Source organism: Notechis scutatus, chromosome 4 (assembly GCF_049901735.1).
Source record: "Notechis scutatus isolate UNSWTSFEM ecotype Mainland chromosome 4, rNotScu1.2, whole genome shotgun sequence".
Taxonomy (NCBI): Eukaryota; Metazoa; Chordata; class Lepidosauria; order Squamata; family Elapidae; genus Notechis; species Notechis scutatus.
This window is the reverse complement of record NC_142012.1, coordinates 166,542,661-166,561,364: the sequence shown is the minus strand read 5'-3', so window position 1 is coordinate 166,561,364 and position 18,704 is coordinate 166,542,661. Positions and strand designations below refer to the sequence as shown.

The 18,704-nt window shown below is 47.0% G+C and overlaps 1 protein-coding gene across 2 annotated transcripts in view; it reads left to right on the top strand.

Annotated features, from left to right (window-relative positions):
• The window catches only part of MASP1 (MBL associated serine protease 1), a 106,625-nt gene that overhangs the window by 65,969 nt on the left and 21,952 nt on the right, over window positions 1-18,704 (top strand). For both annotated transcript variants that reach the window (XM_087965598.1, XM_087965597.1), the window contains exons 8-9: window positions 760-838; window positions 18,197-18,334. In XM_087965598.1, the coding sequence (XP_087821724.1) occupies window positions 760-838; window positions 18,197-18,334 (217 nt within the window). The remainder of the gene's footprint in view (window positions 1-759; window positions 839-18,196; window positions 18,335-18,704) is intronic.

Below are 18,704 nucleotides of genomic sequence, written 5' to 3'. Positions count from 1 at the left end.
AATTACAGAAAATGGAATAGAATAGAATTATAGAATAGAAATGGAAATATAATAGAATAGAATTACAGAAAATGGAATGGAATAGAATTATAGAATGGGAATAGGATAGGATAGGATAGGATAGGATAGGATAGGACAGGACAGGACAGGACAGAACAGAACAGAACAGAATAGAATCATAGAAAATGGAATAGAATAGAATCATAGAATAGAAATGGAAATAGAATAGAATAGAATTACAGAAAATGGAATGGAATAGAATTATAGAATGGGAATGGGAATAGGATAGGATAGGATAGGACAGGACAGGACAGGACAGGACAGGACAGAACAGAATAGAATAGAATTACAGAAAATGGAATAGAATAGAATTATAGAATAGAAATGGAAATATAATAGAATAGAATTACAGAAAATGGAATGGAATAGAATTATAGAATATAAATAGAAATGGAAATAGAATAGAATAGAATAGAATTATAGAATATAAATGGAAATGGAAAGAGAATAGAATAGAATAATAGAATATAGAATAGAAGTATAGAAAATGGAATAGAACACAATTATAGAATATAAACAGAAATGGAAAGAGAATAGAAAAGAAAAGAAATATCATATATTTCTCACTTAGCGATGTAAATCCTAGGCTCCCTTATGGCCGTAATTCGAGGACTACCTGCAATTAAACGAAATAAACGGCCTGCCGGGCGTGGAAAATAAGTTTTTTTTCTGCCTCTTTTTTCCCCCCTTTTTTTTAAGGACGATGTGGAAAGCGAGTCCTTCCAGATGGAATGCATGAAGGACGGGGTATGGAGCAGCCGGGTGCCGGTCTGCGAAAGTAAGATGCCAGTTTGGGGGACTTTAGCAGCAGGAGGGGGGGGCCTGAGGGCTGGTGGCTTTTGCCCAACCGCGTGGGCAAGGATGGTTGGCACGGGATGGCACCCGGCAAATCTCCTTCGGGGGGTTCAACTCAGATGGACCAAGTGCTCAAGTGTTCGGACTCCCAGCTCCCCAAACACGACAAACCCTCTGACGTGAACTCAAAAGGATTCCTTTATTCGGAGCCCCCGGCAGCCCCGGCAAAAGAATTTCTCTCTCACTGCCGGCTAACAAGCCCGTCTGTCCGGGAGATGCCTTGTTATCTGCCCCATCTATTCATCTCCGCCCCTGCTTTTGAACCCCAGAGCCAAGGGGGAGCTTTGGCTAGCAAGGGTGGCTCTTCTGCCCCGAGGACCAGCCCATAGATGCCACTGCTCTCCTCTCCTCGGCCTTCTGCGAATCGGGCCCTGGGCCCGGCTGTTCCTCCTCTTCCTCATCAGCCCCCCTCCAGACCTGGGGGCTGTTGACTCTCCATCGGAGGGCTGACGGACGGCCCAGGCTCCGCCTCCATCTTTGAGGTCTTCTCCCTATAAACACTCGTTCACGGCGGGGTGGGGGGAAAGCTGGACCGAGGTGGATGAATGTCCCTGTCCCCATTTTTGGATTTGGGGCATCGCTGGGGTTAGGGACAAGGCACCATGGGTCCCGAATTGGCCAAAAAAAAAAGAACAAGAAGTCCTCGGCATATGGCCGCAACTGAGCCCAACATTTTTGTTGCTCGGCGAGACGGTCGTTAAAGGGAGTTTTGCCCCGTTGTACGACCTTTCTGGGTGCCGTCACGACAGCTTCTCGGCTGTCGCGACTGCCGCCCGCCCCCCAAATTGCAGGGGGCTCACTTACGGTCGTAAGGGCAGGACAATCGGCCCATCTCGGAGAAGGCGGGCGGGCCCCTCCGAAGACCCACGAGGATGCAGTGGCCCCCTTTTCCCTGAGGCCAAGGGAGGGGGGCGATGGGGGAATCCTTTATTTTCTGTAATTCGGCACTAGAACAACTTCCATTTTTATTTTATTTTTTATTTTTTGCCTTCCTTTCTCAATCAATTTAACCCGGGATCCTTCTGGCTGGTGCTGCTTGGGATGTTTTGCATGATGCATGTTCTCACTAGCTCTCCTTGCCCCTTTTCTCTCTTTCTTTCCTCCCTTTCTTTCCTCCCTGCCTTCTTCCCATCCTTCCTTCCTCTCTTCCCACGTCCTTTTTTTCTTCCCTTTCCCCTCCTTCTTTCCTTCCTTCCTTCCTCACGCCCTCCCTTCCATTCCCTTCTCTTTCCTCCCTCCCTTCCTCCCTCTTTCTCTTCCTTCCTTCCTTCCCTTCTCCTCCCTCATTTTCTGTTCCTCCCTTTCCTTTTTCCTCCCTCCCATTCCCTTCTTCCCTTCCTCCCTTCCTTCCTTCCTCTCTTTCCCCTCCTTTCCTCCCTCCCTCCCTTTCTTCCTCCTTCTTTCTCTTTCCTTCCTTCCTTCCTCCCTTCCCTTCTCCTCCCTCCCTCATTTTTTGTTCCTCCCTTTCCTTTTCCCTCCCTCCCATTCCTTTCCTCCCTCCCTTCTTCCCTTTCCCTCCTTCTTTCCTCCCTCCCTCCCTTTCTTCCTCCTTCTTTCTCTTCCTTCCTCCCTTCCCTTCCCTTCTCCTCCCTCCCTCATTTTCTGTTCCTCCCTTTCCTTTCCCTCCCTCCCATTCCTTTCCTCCCTCCCTTCTTCCCTTTCCTCCTTCTTTCCTCCCTCCCTCCCTTTCTTCCTCCTTCTTTCTCTTCCTTCCTCACTTCCCTTCCCTTCTCCCTCCCTCATTTTCTGTTCCTCCCTTTCCTTTTCCCTCCCTCCTATTCCTTCTTCCTTCCTCCCTTCCTTCCTTCTTCCCTTTCCCCTCCTTCTTTCCTCCCTCCCTCCCTTTCTTCCTCCCTCTTTCTCTTCCTTCCTTCCCTTCTCCTCCCTCCCTCATTTTCTGTTCCTCCCTTTCCTTTTCCCTCCCTCCCATTCCCTTCTTCCTTTCCCCTTCCTCCCTTCTTCCCTTTCCCCTCCTTCTTTGCTCCGTCCCACCCTTCCTCCCTCCCTTTCTCTTCCTTCCTTCCTCCCTCATTCCCTTCTCCCTCCCTCACTTCCCCTCCCTCCTTCTTTCCTTTCTCCCTCCCTCCCTTCCATTCCCTTCTGCTTCCTCCCTCTATCCCTCCCTCTCTTTTCTCTTCCCCTCTCCCTTTCCATCCCTCCATCTTTCCCCTTTTTGCCTTTGCCGCAGTGGCCGAAACCGAACCGACCAAGAACTGGCTCTCGATAAACAAGGACTCAGATTCCGCTGCCGCGGCCTAACCCAGAAACTTATGACGCAGGAGGTGGTCCATGCCCCTCAGCCTCCCTGTGGTGGTGGTGGAGGCCCCCAAAAATATTACATTTACATCCGGGGTTATATTACCCCCATCCTCTCACGTTTCCCACAGCAGTTTTCCTGGGTCTCTTCCAGCTGCTCCATTCAGAACGGGGCCATTTTAAACCCTTCCTTTCCCCCATCAGCCGAGCTCATAAAATCGGAATTCCTAAGAGAAACATCGGCAAAACGGCCTGCAACCAAACCTTCCTTGCAAAGAAATCCATCCCACAGACCGTGGCCAGAGGGTGGATTTATCTTCTTTTCTTTCAGCGGCCTCCTTTGCTACGCTCCCCCTTTTTATAACCAAGGAATGAAAATGCTCTTTGCAAGAACCGGACTAACTCCTTCTTTTCCTGGTGATGGGAATGGCTGAAACCATATTTTTGGGGGGGTCTTCCCCTGGACTCAGACTGCGTCCATCCTTTTCTGGGTCCTTCTCACCCGCGCTGACGGGAGGCTTCTCCGGAGCTCTTCTCCTGCCTCTGCAGGCTCTCCCGAGAGGTCAGGAATCCGGGAACGTGGGAGAACAACAGCCCTGCAAAGTTGGGAAAGGGGCAGATCTGCGTGTGGGGGAAAAAAAAAAAAGATTTCTGACTTCCTTTATATATATATATATATATATAATTTTATAATTTCACCTGTGGCTCCCAAATCCTTCAGGAGCATCCGGGAGGGACTTTTTTTTTTTTTAAAAAAAAGGTGGAAATGATTGGTTGCAACCGTTCAATTGGAAGCCCTGCCTTTTGTGAGATGTAAGAACCGAAAATCCATGATCAAAGAGAGTAACTTATCATTCTTTTCCCTTGCTTTCCCCTCCCCACATATGTCACTGGATACTCGAGATGAGGAGCATGCAAATTAAACAAATATTTTTTTTAAAAAAAAAAATTAAACACACACACACACACACCCATGCACCCATGGGAAAATTAAAATAGCCAAGAATGTGGGGCCACGATGACACACCCTTCCGGACCCCTGTTGCAATTTGCTTGGAGTTTCTCTCCAAGGTTGGTTTCACTCCATAAGGGGCCTTTGCTCAGTTTTGCACAAGGTCTCCGTCACGGTGATGTACGCATCGAGGCAGGAGTGAAATGAAAAAGAAAAAGGTTTTTCTTGATGCAGGTGGCCTGAGAATGTGTAGACTTCAACACATGAAAAGAAAAGAAAGAAAGAAAAGAAAATAATACACCTTTTTTTCAGGAAAGAAAAAGAAAATAATATATATATATATATATATATATATATATATATATATATATATATATATATATATATATATATAAATAAATTAATAAAAGAACAAAGAAAAGGAGGAAGGGAAGGAGGGAGGGAGGAAGGAAGGAAGGGAAGGAGGAAGGTCAGGAAGAAAGGAAGAAAGGGTAGGAAAAGAAGGGGGATGAGGGAGGGAAGAAGGAGGAGAAGGAGGAAGGAAAGGAGGAGAGGAAGGGAGGGAAGGAGGAAGGTCAGGAAGAAAGGAAGAAAAGGTTGGAAAAGAAGGGGGAGAGGGAGGGAGGGAGGGAAGAAGGAGGAGAAGGAGGAAGGAAAGGAGGAGAGGAAGGGAGGGAAGGAGGAAGGTCAGGAAGAAAGGAAGAAAAGGTTGGGAAAGAAGGGGGAGAGGGAGGGAGGAGAAGCAGAAGGGAGGGAGGGAGGGAAGGAGGAGGTTCAGGAAGAAAGGGTAGGAAAAGAAGGGGGATGAGGGAGGGAGGGAGGGAAGGAGGAGGAGAAGAAGGAAGGAAAGGAGGAGAGGAAGGGAGGGAGGGAGGAGCTACAGGAAGAAAGGAAGAAAAGGTAGGAAAAGAAGGGGGATGAGGAAGGGAGGGAGGGAGGGGAGGGAAGGAGGAGGAGCAGATGGGAGGAAGGAAGGATAGGGGAAAAAGGAGGGAGGAGGAAGGAAAGGAGGAGAGGAAGGGAGGGAGGAAGGGAGGGAGGAGGAGGATCGGGAAGAAAGGATAGGAAGAGAAGGGGGAAGGGAGGGAGGGAGGGAAGAAGGGAGGGAGGAGGAGGGGGAGGAAGAAAGGAAGGGTAGGAAAAGAAGGAGGAATGAGGAAGGGGAGGACGAGGAGGGTCAGGAAAGAAGGAAGGAAAGGAGAGAGGGAAGAGAAGTGGAAGGAAGGGAGAGAGGGACGGAGGGAGGGAGGGAGAAAGGAAGGGAGGGAAGAAGGGAAGGAAGGAAGGAAGGAAAACATACCAGCTGAACAAACCAGGTTTGCTAGCTGGGGAATTCTGGGAACTGCAGCCCACCCATCTTCAAATCGACAAGGTTGAGAAACGCTGCCTTACACAGACTCTAAAGGCAGACTTCAAGAGACCCAGGTCAACCCCTACAGGTGTATTCACACAACACGTTGTGCTGGGTTCTGTCGCACTAACCCTAATCAGATTTGTGAGTGTGGCTGCGGCATCCGTAACGTGCACCGTTTGTCTGAACGCAGCCTATTCTGTTAGTAAACAAGGCCTTGTGTAAACCCAGAGAAAGGCGGTTAATTCGTAATCCTGGTTCAGTTCGTGGTGTGAACAACCCAGCAGCTAAGAACAGAAGAAGAGGCAGGTAAGACCCATAAAGGCACGAAACAGCTCCTGGTGGTGGCCCCCTCCCACACTATTATGGGATGCCATCAATGATCTGGACTGTGGCTGGAGGGGGGGTGGGGGCAATTACAGGTAGTCCTCCACTTAAGTTATGGCCACAACTGAGCAAGAGAAGCTGTTAAGTGAGTTCCGTCCCATTTGATGGCCTTCCTCGCTACAGTCGCTAAGTGAAACTGCCGCTGGTAGCACGGTCGTTAAGCGGATCCGGCTTTTCCCCCATTGATGTCGCTTGTCAGGAGGTCGCAAAAGGGGATGCTGCGACCGTCGTAAAGTAGGAGTCAGCGGCCGAGCCTCTGAATTTGGATCGCGTGACCCTGGGGAAGGCTGCAACGGGGTCATGAAGTGTGAAAAACGGTCCCAGGTCGCTTTGTTTCAGTGCCGTTGTAACTTTGAACGGTCACTAAACGGATGGTTGTAAGTCGAGGACCACCTGTGTAATTTGGCCACGCAGCCAGATGTGAAAAGTGGGGCAGCCAAAGGGCCAGATGTGGCCTTCAGGCCATAGAATGCCAGGCAGTGGTGGGATTCACATTTTTTTCACTACCGGTTCTGTGGGCGTGGCTTGGTGGGTGTGGTGTTCTGTGGGCGTGGCTTGGTGGGCGTGGCAGGGGAAGGATATACTGCAACATCCCCTTCCCTCCCCCCCGCTAACCTGCTTTCCAGCTCCGTTCTCCTGGGCAGGGCAACCAAAGGAGACCCAGCCGATCAGCTGTGGGCGTGGCTTGGTGGGCGTGGTGTTCTGTGGGCGTGGCTTGGTGGGCGTGGCAGGGGAAGGATACTCTGCAACATCCCCTTCTCTCCCCACCCCACTAACCTGCTTTCCAGCTCCGTTCTCCTGGGCAGGGCAACCCAAGGAGACCCAGCCGATCAGCTGTGGGCGTGGCTTGGTGGGCGTGGTGTTCTGTGGGCGTGGCTTGGTGGGCATGGCAAGGGAAGGATATACTGCAAAATCCCCCTTCCCTCCCCACCCCACTAACCTGCTTTCCAGCTCCGTTCTCCTGTGCAGGGCAACCCAAGGAGACCCAGCCGATCAGCTGTGGGCGTGGCTTGGTGGGCATGGTGTTCTGTGGGCGTGGCTTGGTGGGCATGGCAGGGGAAGGATATACTGCAACATCCCCCTTCCCTCCCCACCCCACTAACCTGCTTTCCAGCTCTGTTCTCCTGGGCAGGGCAACTCAAGGAGACCCAGCCGATCAGCTGGGACTCAATGAGAGGCAGAGAATAGATGGGGTTGGCAGGGCCAGTCAGAGGCGGGATTTGCCGGTTCTCCCAACTACTCAAAATCTCCACTACCGGTTCTGCAGAACTGGTCAGAACTGGCTGAATTCACCACCTCTGGAGTAAGGGGTTGGAGGGGTGCTTGGCCCTCTCCGAGCTGGGTTTCTTTCTTGCAGGCGTTTCATGACCCAGGTAGGTAACACCATCAGTGCTAGAAGGGAGAGGAGTTTGTGGAGAGAAGGAGAAGGAAAAAGACTGTGAGGTCCTAGCTTGGAGGCTTTCTTGCCGACGTTTCATTACCCACACTAGGTAACATCATCAGTGCTAGAAGAGAGGGTGGTTGCAGAGAGGAGGAGGAGGAGGAGGAGGAGGAGGAGGAGGAAGGACTATGGGGTCCTTTGTGCTCTGTGAGCTTGCTACTTTTCCTGCAGACATTTCAAGACCCAACTAGGGAACATCATCGGTGCTACAAGGGAGTGGGGTATGAGGAGGAGGGGGGGGCTATGGGATTTTTTTCTTCCTCCTTCTCTTCTTCTTCCTCCTCCAACTCCACCTGCTCCTCCTCCTTCCTCCTCCTGCACTTCCACATCCCCACCCTCCTCCCTTCGCAAACCACCCTCCCTTGTAGCACTGATGCTATTCCCTAACTGGTTAATGAAAGGTCTACAAGAAAACAAGCTCAGAGAGGACCAAGAACGCCCCCCCCCAAATACTCCTTCTCCTTTCCTTTTCCTCCTCCTCCACTCCCCAAACCCCACTCTGTTCTGGCACTGATGATGTTCCCTTGTCGGGCAACGAAATGTCTGCAAGATCACAACCACGCGCAGAGAGCACCAAGGAGGCCTTCTTTCCAGAGCTTAGAAATATTCTCCTTTATGAGTAAGTGGTTCCCAAAGAGCCATCTGGTTGGTGGGCTACAGGAAGCCGTAGCACGATCGGTTGGATCGGAAGACTGGAACCCATCGATGTCTCCTGCTAAATGAGTGTGGGGTTCATCATAGCCCATCTGCCTCTTGTGGGGATGTGATTCATGCGCCACCCACTAATGTTTTGATGGTGAAGAACCTCTCTGGGTCGGCTTTCCCAGGAGGATGTTCCTGCTACTCATAGTTTCTGGTGGCTGCTGTTTTTATGGTCCCTTCTCAAGCTCTTGGGCCACGAAAAGTTTGGGTTTCAGGTTGACCACCTTCGTCAGCAAACAAGTTCAGGAGATGTGTGGAAAAGGTGGAGAACCAAAGAAAGACCCACAAGATGCCAACAGAACTGAGAGCTAGCCTCAACTTGAAGTAGAACGGTGTTTCTCAACCTTGGCCGTTGGAAGTTGGAGGGACTTCAACTCCTAATATGCTGGGAGTTGAAGCCCGCCCGTCCTCAGGCGACCAAGGTTGAGGGACATCAAGGCAGAGTGAGGACCTCTGAGTAGAAAAGAAGAGCAATCTCTCCACTCTAGAGTCATGGTGCGACTCTAGTTCTGCTGAGTCCACCATGACATTCAGAGGTCTATCTGGAGTCCTCTTGAAGGCATCTAACAGATGGGAGCCCACCTCCTTTCTAGATCATTCTTTCCAGTTGGAAGCCTTGACATTTCCTAGCATTGGGGTAGAACAGTGGTTCTCAACCTGTGGTACCTGGGGGGGCAGTGATGTAGTCACAGGGGGGGGGTCAGCAAAGGTAGAAGAACTGTTATGATTTAAATCTTGACTTAAGTCTTGAGGGTCTGTGACCACAAAAGATATTTCAAAGAAATCCATGGTGAAGAACCACTGGTGTAGAACCTCTCTTTGTGGGACTGAAATTGTCCTGAGAGATTCACCCAACGAATGCCAGCCATTGGAGGAACTGAGGACCAGAAGAAGTTGAGAACTTCCTCGTCTCTCTCCTACCAAGGGGCAAGGAATCAGGATAGTTCTTTGATAGGATGTCAGTCAAAAGTGCTTTTCTCAAGAGGCAACTGGACTTTCTTGTTTTTTTTTTCTTTTGAAGACCTTTCGCTTCTCATCCCAGAAGCTTCTTCAGCTCTGACTGGATGGTGGGGAAGGGAAGGGTTGATACCCCTTGCAGACAGCTGGTCATTTGCATCTTTTTAGAGGATCGTTGAGGCCACTTGGAGGTCTGTCTGTGTCCTCAGGGCCACCTGAGTGAGGCAAATGGGTTCCTGCAGCCTGCGATTCTTTCCCTCTGGAAATCCGTTCCTTACTCCCACCCCGTTCAAAGGGTGTTTATCCCAAATTGTATGGCAAAAAAGTCTTTAGAGATTCTCAGCCGTCCAAGTCTTGGTTGTCCCAAAAGTGCTTTTTTTTCAGGAGGCAATTGGACTTTCTTATCTTTTGTCTTTTGAAGACACTTCGCTTCTCATTCCACAAACTTCTTCAGTTCTGACTGGAGGGTGGAGAAGGGAAGGACTGATACCCCTTGCAGGCAGCTGGTCATTTGCATCCTTTTAGAGGGTCGTTGAGGCCACTTGGAGGTATATCTGTGTCCTCGGGGTCTTCTGAGTGGTGCAAATGGTTGTGGAACTGATGAAAGAACCACGTTGTAGACTGGAGACAGATGATGCCTGTGACGCCCATTTGCACTACTTGGGTGAGGACACAGACGAACCTCCAAGTGGCCTCAATGACCCTCCAAACGGATGCAAATGACCAGCTGTCTGCCAAGAGCATAAATCCTTCCACTTCCCACCATGCAGTCAGAGCATTTCAAGTGCTTCAAAGGCCGTCTAAAAAAAATTAAGAATAAAAATTAAAAATAAGTGCACCAACCTCATTAAAAATCAAACAAGGACTTAATTTCCCCAGCCAGTGTGCATCTTCCAGGGCAGGAAATGAGGGGAGACCTTTGAACTGGCAGATTCGTGCCTTATCTTTCCATTCCTGTTCACAAACGGCCTTGTGCTGCTTTTAAACATGAACCCCGGAGAACAACAAACAGTGATTAGGCAGGGCCAGGAAAAGCAGGCTAAGGAAGCAGGCATGGATTTCAAGGAAATCCTTCATGAAGGACCGAGATGGCCATGCAGGTTGCCTTGAGAAATCGTGTGTGTTTGTGTGTGGGGGAGAGAGAGGGAGAGAGAAAAAGGAAAAAGGAAAGGAAAAGAGAGAGAAAGAGAGAGAGAGAGAAAGAGAAGAGAGAGAAAAAGGGGAGGGAAAGAGAGAGAGTGAGATAAAGAGAGACTTCTTAAAGAGAGGGAGGGAGAGGGAAGGAGGAAAAAGAAAAGGAAAAGAGAGAGAGAGAGAGAGAGAGAAAGAGAAGAGAGAAAAAGGGAGGGAAAGAGAGAGAGAGTGAGATAAAGAGAGACTTTTTAAAGAGAGGGAGGGAGAGGGAAGGAGGGAGAGAAAGCAAGTGAAAGAGGAAAAGAGAAAGAAAAGAGAGAGAGAAAGAGGAGAGAGAGAGAGAAAAGGGGAGGGAAAGAGAGAGTGAGATAAAGAGAGACAGAAAAAGAGGGAGGGAGAGGGAAGGAGGGAGAGAAAGCAAATGAAAGGAAAAGAGAAAGAAAAGAGAGAGAGAGAGAGAAAAGGGAGAGGAAAGAGAGAGTGAGATAAAGAGAGACAGAAAAAGAGGGAGGGAGAGGGGAGGAGGGAGAGAAAGCAAATGAAAGAGGAAAAGAGAAAGAAAAGAGAGAAAGAAAGAGGAGAGAGAGAGAAGGGGAGGGAAAGAGAGAAAAAGAAAGCGAGAAAGTGAGAACGAGGGAAAGAGAGACAGAGAAAGAGAGAGAAAGTGAAAGAAAGAGGAAAAGAGAGAGAGTGAGAGAGAAAGAGAGAGACGGAAAGAGAGAGACAGAGAGAGATAAAGAGACAGACAAAAACAGAAAGAAAGAAGAGAAAGAGAGAGAGGAAAAACACTCATCTATTGCCATACAAGTCGTTCACTTTTGGACTGGACTTCCTGCACATGGCTCCTCGACTTACAACAGTTCACTTAGTGACCGTTCCACACCTACGACCATTGCAGCCTCCCTCCCCACAGTCAAAAGTGATCAAAATTCACAAAATTCTCGGCCACTGCCTCATATTTATGACCGTTGCAGCATCCCAGATCTCACATTGATCCCCTTTTGCGACTTTCCGGCAAGCAAAGTCAACAGGGGAAGCCGGGATTCACTTAACAACCGTGTCGCTAACTTGAACAGCTGCGGCGATTCGCTTAACAAATGTGGCGAGAAAAGTCGTACAATAGGGGCAAAACTCACTTCACAAATTTCTCCCTTCACAACATCAATTCTGGGCTCCATTGTGGTCGTAAGTGGAGGACTACATTTATTCCTTTTAGGCCACCTAATTTATTAATTACTATTTTTAATGTTAATCTACAGGCACCAAACTCCAATTGACTCTGGGAGGCATTCAAAACTCGAGAAAACATATAACATGTAAAATACAAGTGTATTAATTTCAGATCAACCAATAAGTTAATTTTAGTTTAATTTAGCTTACTTTACTTAACTTTACTTTATACCAGGGATGGGATTCTACCGGTTCCCACCATTCGCTAGAACCGGTTCTTAACATTCTAAGCAGTCCGGAGAACCGGTTGTTAGAAGAAATTACAGGGCTAATCCTGTAAGGAAGGCAGGAAGGAAACATTCTGGTGTTGCTTACAGAAACTGCCTCTCCGTTCACCCTTATTACATTCCTGGCAGGACTAGACTTCCTGTCTCTGGAACTTCTCTGGAGTTTTTTTCCCCTCCTTTGCTGGTACTTTGCTTGTGTGGAGTGACCATTCAAAGGTACAATGGCACTGAAAAAAGTGACATGACCGTTTTTCACACTTACGACTGTTGCAGCATCCCCACAGTCACGAGAGGCCAGGCGAGGAGATGCGTGCCTCAATGTGAGTGATATTGAATTGGCCACACCCAGCCAATAACATGACCACCAAGCTATGTCCACCAACTAAGCCACACCCACAGAACCGGTTGTTAAAAAATTTTAATCCCACCCCTGCTTTATACTTTACCTTACTTTGTACTTTACTTTTTACTTTACACTTTACTTTATATTTTACTTTACTTTTTACTTTACTTTTTACTCTACTTTATTTTATTGTCATTGCACCTCGTACAACGAAACCAAATGCCACCTTCAGTGTATATTATGACTATGAAAATAAACACAAACACACATCCTTCACATTCTATACAATTGAATTGAAAACCCCTGATATTGCATTTATATTGCCCTATACAGTAGAATTCAAAAGAGCTCCTGCCCTGGGATAGAAGCTGTTTTCCAGCCTATTTGTCCTTGTTTTTATTATTATCCTGTACCGTCTGTCAGGTGGTAATAGTTCAAAAAAAGGGTTCCCAGGACGAGATGGATCTTTGAGAATGTTTTGAACTTTCTTAAGGCAGCAGCTCTAAAGCTCTTCCGAAGAGGGGAGAGGGCAACCCAGGATCCTCTGGGCAATGATGTTCACCCTCTGGAGTGCTTTCCTATCTGCCCCTGTGCAATTGGCAAACCATACAGAGGTGCAATGAGTTAAGATACTCTCTATAGTGGAGCGGTAGAAGGTCACCAGCAGTTTTCCATCCAGTTGTTGTTTCCTGAGACATCTCAGGTGGTATAATCTCTGCTGGGCCCTTTTGACCAGGGCTGCAATGTGAGCTCCCCCCCAGGTCAGGTCCTCTTTTAAGGTAACACCCAGAAACTTAAAACTGGCCACTTGCTCCCCTCGGTCTCCATGGATAAACAAGGGCTGGAGGTCTGATCTGTTCCTTCTATATAGTCCACTATCAGCTCCTTGGTCTTATTGGGGTTGAGGACCAAGTTATTGTCTCCACACCACGAAAGCAACCGTGTTGGTCCACCTCATCTCGATAGGCAGACTCATCCCCCCCTCCCCGGAGATAAGTCCCACCACTGTTCTATCATCTGCAAATTTAGCAATAGTATTACTAGCATGAGTGGGAATGCAGTCATGCACATAAAGAGTATAGAGTAAGGGACTCAACACGCAACCCTGTGGCGGACCTGTGTTAAGAATAAGGGCTGAAGAGGTACGATGACCTAATCTGACCCTCTGTGAGTGGCCAGACAGGAAATCCACCATCCAAAGGCAGATTGAATAAGAAAGTAAAATAACATTTGTAAAAAGACAAAATATAAAAACAGTTGAAAATGCTGCATCAAATAGACAGCCCGGGTTATAAGCCTAGGTAGTCCTCTTCTTACGACCACAACTGAGAGAGAAATTTCTGTTGCTAAGCGAGACATTGGCTGAAATGGCCCATTTTGACAGCCTTTCTTGCCACCGTTGTTAAATGAATCCCTAAGTGAGTCACACAGTCTTTCAGTGAATCTGGCTCTCCCCCATTGACCCGGCGACCGTCATAAATACGAGTCCGTTGTCCAGTGCCAAAATTTTGGATCCCATGGGTGCTGCAACCGTCGTAAATCACCTTTTTCAATGCCGTTGTAAACTTCAAACAGTCCCTAAACGAATGCTTGTAAGTGGAGGACTATCTTTACAGTTGGGGCCAGAACTTCCGACATTAAGCAGCGTTATGGGAATCGTGCCCAATTTTTACAACCATTTTTTGGGGCTCCCTTTTGGTCGTAGGTCAAGGGGTGGTGGAAAGTCAGTTTCTTTCAGGGGAATTTTCTGTAGCAACTGTAGTAGTTTTATTGATTTACTAGCTCCCTACGAAACTTTGTGGTGAGGCTTAGTTTTGGGGGAGGAAAATAAGGGGGGGGGGGAAATTGTGCCTCTGCCTACCAGCATCCGTCGGTATTCCTCTGGCTAGCGTCCTGTCAGTGTGTGAGACAGTTGAGGGCTGTTTGGAAACTGAAAGAGTATTTGCTGTGTGAGCAAGGAGACAGCAAGGAGCCTGGACGGGGCTTAGCTCAACTGTTCTGTACTAAAGCTGCTTGGTGCTATAAAACTGAAACTCCTCTCCTCTGCTTGTGTTTTGCATTTGGAAGAGATTTCTTTTCAGGTGGGGAGGGGGAGTAGAACTCCTTAGCATCAGATAATAATAATAATAATAATAATAATAATAATAATAATAATAATAATAATAATAATAATAAATAATAAATAATAAATAACAACAACAACAACAACAACAACAACAACATAGGAAATACTCTAAATGTTCTGAGGGTCATTTCAAAAAATCCTTTCTTAGTGACAAGCCAAGAGGAACAGAGGTGCCAAATTTCAAGTTTGTAGGCTTTACTGTTCTGGAGTTTTTGTGATGATGTGTGAGTGGAGAAGAAGAAGAAGAAGAAGAAGAAGAAGAAGAAGAAGAAGAAGAAGAAGAAGAAGAAGAAGAAGAAGAAGAAGAAGAAGAAGAAGAAGAAGAAGAAGAAGAAGAAGAAGAAGAAGAAGAAGAAGAAGAAGAAGAAGAAGAAGAAGAAGAAGAAGAAGAAGAATGCAAAAGCAAATATTAGGGAAATTAGGAAAAGAAAACACAAAAGTTCAAAAGTGGTTTCCAAGTAGAAAAAAAGACATTTGTATATATATATATATATTTTCTTCAAGTCAAAGCAGCCCATTTAGCCCTCTCTGCTAAAAATATCCATTTATTGATTTGCATCCTGCAAATCATCGCATCATCTGGCCTCTCAGCATATAGAAAAAACCGGCATGACAGGTTTAATTTATTCAGTGGATTAATTCATTTTACCTCCTTCAGGCAAGGGACACTGAGCACCTTCACACCGCATTCTAAAACAGCCTATTAATACCTTATTATTCATCATTGCCAGCATCCCTGTGATTCATAGTTGTTTGAAGGAGACAAGCCGTGGCTACCCCAGGGTGGAAAATAAAATGTGAATAAAATCTCTCACGTGCGTTTTTCAGGAAGATCTGAAGGATTTGCTTCATATTTTTTTTTTGGTGGCATTGTTCTGTCCTAGGCTTCGCAGGATCCTGAAGCCGACTCCTCGTCCTGATAAAACCTCTTTTATTTAGGTTAAAGTGAATTCCTCTCCAGCAAAGTCCCGGCCAACAGCCTTTCATGAGATTTATTCACAACTACAGACCTTGATCAGGCTTGGAGAGCTACCAGGCCGATATCTTCCAAACGCCAGACTGTAGCAGCAATGACTTGGCAAGGAGTCAGGAACAGATCTTCACCCTCATGAATTGAACTAATTGCCTCCTGCAAACCCTACTCCCCTTTCGCTCCTCTTTATTCCCTCTGGGAGGGGCCATTCACCGTCCACCTGAGTTCTTTACTCCCCAGTCGACCCTTGTTCCTTAACTGTTCCCTTCTCCTGGCAGCTCTGTGCCTGCACACATTGGGAACAGGCTCCAGCTGCTCTTCTTCCCCACTAATCTCTGACTCCGAAGGCAGCTGATAACTGTCGGACGGCCCTGGCCCCATCTCTGCCTCCGACGTAGAGCCCTTGTCAGAGCCTTCCCCAAACTCCAGGACTGGCCCAGGTTCCTCCCCAACCTCCTCCCTGTCCGAATCTGCCGCCAGCTCCACTGGCCACTGGCAGGCCACAGCAGACATTCCCTTCAGGAAAAAGCTTCTATACCTGCCTTCAGTAACCACAGAAGCACTTGAAGGTTGTCCTCCATTTACAGCTATTCATGTTGTGGTTCGCCAGCAGCCTGTGCAGACGGCAGCAGAATTGGACAATGGGGAAGAAAGGGGACCAGTCCGGGAGTCTGGGGAGGACTCGGACGAGGGTCCTGCGTCCGATGCCGAGATGGGGCCAGGACCATCTGGGAGTGGGGTGCTGCCTCTGGAGCCTTCGGAGTCTGGCAGCAGCGAGGCAGAGAAACCAGGGAAGCCTGTTCCCAGTGAGCGTATGCACAGAGCTGCTAGAAGGCGAGAGCAGCTGAGACAAAAGTGGCGACTGGGGAGTAAGGCTGGGAGGTGATTATCCTTCCCATAAGGGATAAAGGTCAGGCCAAGGTGACAAAACCTTTGCAGGAAGCAAGGTCGTTCTTTCGGTTCAGATTCATTCTTGAAGCTCTTTATCACTTTGGTTGGTTTTTTTCTTAATTCATGTGACACTTCTGTTATTGGCAGCACTTCACAGGACAGAAAGGTGGGTGCTTATCTCGAGGGACTGTTTGAGATTCATTACCAGCTGGGAATGAAAACCATTCCCAGCATTGCAATAAAATAAGACTTGTTTTTAAAATAAGTGTGTGCATAATTACGGTCTAGGAAGTCTTGGTCAGAACAGTTCATTTAGTGACCATTTGAAGTTATAACCCATGGAACAAAAGTTGCCTTCAGAAGTTGTGAGAGCTTCATCCCTGGAAGCTTTCAAGAAGAGACTGGACTGCTGTCTGTCAGAAATATTGTAGGGTCTCCTGCTTGGGGGGGGGGTTGGACTAGATGACCTACAAGGTCCCTTCCAACTCCGTTAATCTGTAACACATGTGGTTCAAACTGGGAGAAAGACGCTGGAAATAACATGGAGGCTGATTGGAAAGAAAGATTCAGTTAATGATGAAACAGAACCACCGGTTCTGTTTCCAGTTTTGGGGCAGCTGATCAAATGGCTGAATAGGTAGATGGATCTTAGTTTCTGTAACTTTGAAGTTTGGGATTTGTGCAATATGGGCTTTGTGTTTCTAAAGAGGGTGTTGGGCAATTCCTATTGTGACGAATGGCTTTTTGTCCTGTGCTGAATTTTTGGTGAGGGGTTGCTTGTTATAATCCTACTAATTCGGCTTTTGTTAGCTGTCAAACTTTGCTGCAAGGAGTTTCTCGAAATATCCTGTCTTGAATGGGCTTCTGCTGGCAGTATTTGCTTTGCTTATGAATGGAGCCATCTAGATAGTTGGCTTCCTCTTTCATTCAACTCTTTTATCTCCTTAAGTGCCAGCATCTGCTGTGGGCTATTAAGAAAGACTTGGGGGCTCACCATGTATGCATTTTTCTTTTTGGTCCAATGTTTCTTTGCTTTCACACATGTTAAAGCTTCATATAGATTATAAGCCAGGAATATTTTTGTTAGGTATAATAGCAAAGATTGTATTTGGCCAGTACTGGAAAAATGAGGTAACACCGAGAGAAGAAAAGTGCAATTAAAAAAAATATTAGATTGCGCAGAAATGGACAGACTGACATTAAAGATAAAAGAAAACGAAGATACAGAGTATTTCTGAACATCAGATTTGTTTTATAAATGGTTGGATAATAGGAATTAGGAGCTGGAAAAGTGTTATTATGTAAGCAAATTGACCGGGGAAGGAAGGAAGGAAGGAAGGAAGGAAGGAAGGAAGGAAGGAAGGAAGGAAGGAAGGAAGGAAGGAAGGAAGGAAAGAAAGAAAGAAAGGAAGGAAAGAAAGGGAAGGAAGGAAGGAAGGAAGGGAAGGAAGAATAGAATACTTTTATTGGCCAAGTGTGGTTGGACACACAAGGAATTTGTCTTGGTGTAAATACTCTCAGTATACATAAAAGAAAAGATACATTCATCAGGAGTCAAGACTCATAAGGTACGAAAGAAGGAAGGAAAGGAAGGAAAGAAAGAAAGGGAAGGAAGGGAAGGAAGGAAGGAAGGAAGGAAGGAAGGAAGGAAGGAAAGAAAGAAAGAAAGAAAGAAAGAAAGAAAGAAAGAAAGAAAGAAAGAAAGAAAGAAAGAAAGAAAGAAAGAAAGAAAGAAAGAAAGAAAAGGAAGGAAGGAAGGAAGGAAGGAAGGAAGGAAGGAAGGAAGGAAGGAAGGAAGGAAGGAAAGAAAGAAAGGAAAGGAAGGAAAGGAAGAAAGGGAAGGAAGGAAGGAAAGGAAGGAAAGAAAGAAAGGGAAGGAAGGAAAGGAAGGAAAGAAAGAAAGGAAAGGAAGGAAGGAAAGGAAGGGAAAAAGAAAGAAAGAAAGAGAGAGAGAGAGAGAGAGAAGAAAGAAAGAAAGAAAGAAAGAAAGAAAGAAAGAAAGAAAGAAAGAAAGAAAGAAAGAAAGAAAGAAAGAAAGAAAGAAAGAAAGAAAGAAAGAGAAGGAAGGAAGGAAATAAAGGAAGGAAAGAAAGAAAGGGAAGGGAAGGAAGGAAGACTCGGGGCTGCTTTCTGTCTTTAAAAACATTTCCTCCTTTGGGGAAAATATAACATTCTGCCTCTTAATAGTTCCCCAAAATATTCCATTATTCTCGGGGGTGGGGGTGGGGGGCTTCCCTCAAGGTCAGGACTAGGATGATTGTGCAGCTGTTGTTTCGGAAATCACCCTCTCCCTTCTGTCCTCCTGTCTCCAGTTGCAGACTGCAAAGCCCCCCGAGAAATCTCGCACAGTTTCGTCACCTTCTCCACCCCGCAAAACCTGACCACGTACCAGTCGGAGATCCGGTATGTCTGCCATGAGCCGTTCTACCAAATGGTTCCCAACGTCACCGGTAAGTGTCTTCCTGGGGGTGGGGGTGGGGGGAACGACATGATGCTTGTATGCCCCCCCCCCCCCCCCGCAAACCCTGTTAATCGTGCAGATGCATTCAGACAACAATTCTCAGACCTTTGTGAATTCTGTTCAGGGAAGATGGAAACAGTATAAAGTAGAATCAAATATCTTTGGATGTAACACTACTCACCTCAGAATCGGGATCGAAGGAGGTGCTAATACCACTCTACAAAGCCTTAGTAAGGCCACACCTAGAGTACTGCATCCAGTTTTGGTCACCACACTATAAAAAAGATGTTGAGACTCTAGAAAGAGTGCAGAGAAGAGCAACCAGGATGATGAGGGGATGATTGGAGGCTAAAACATAC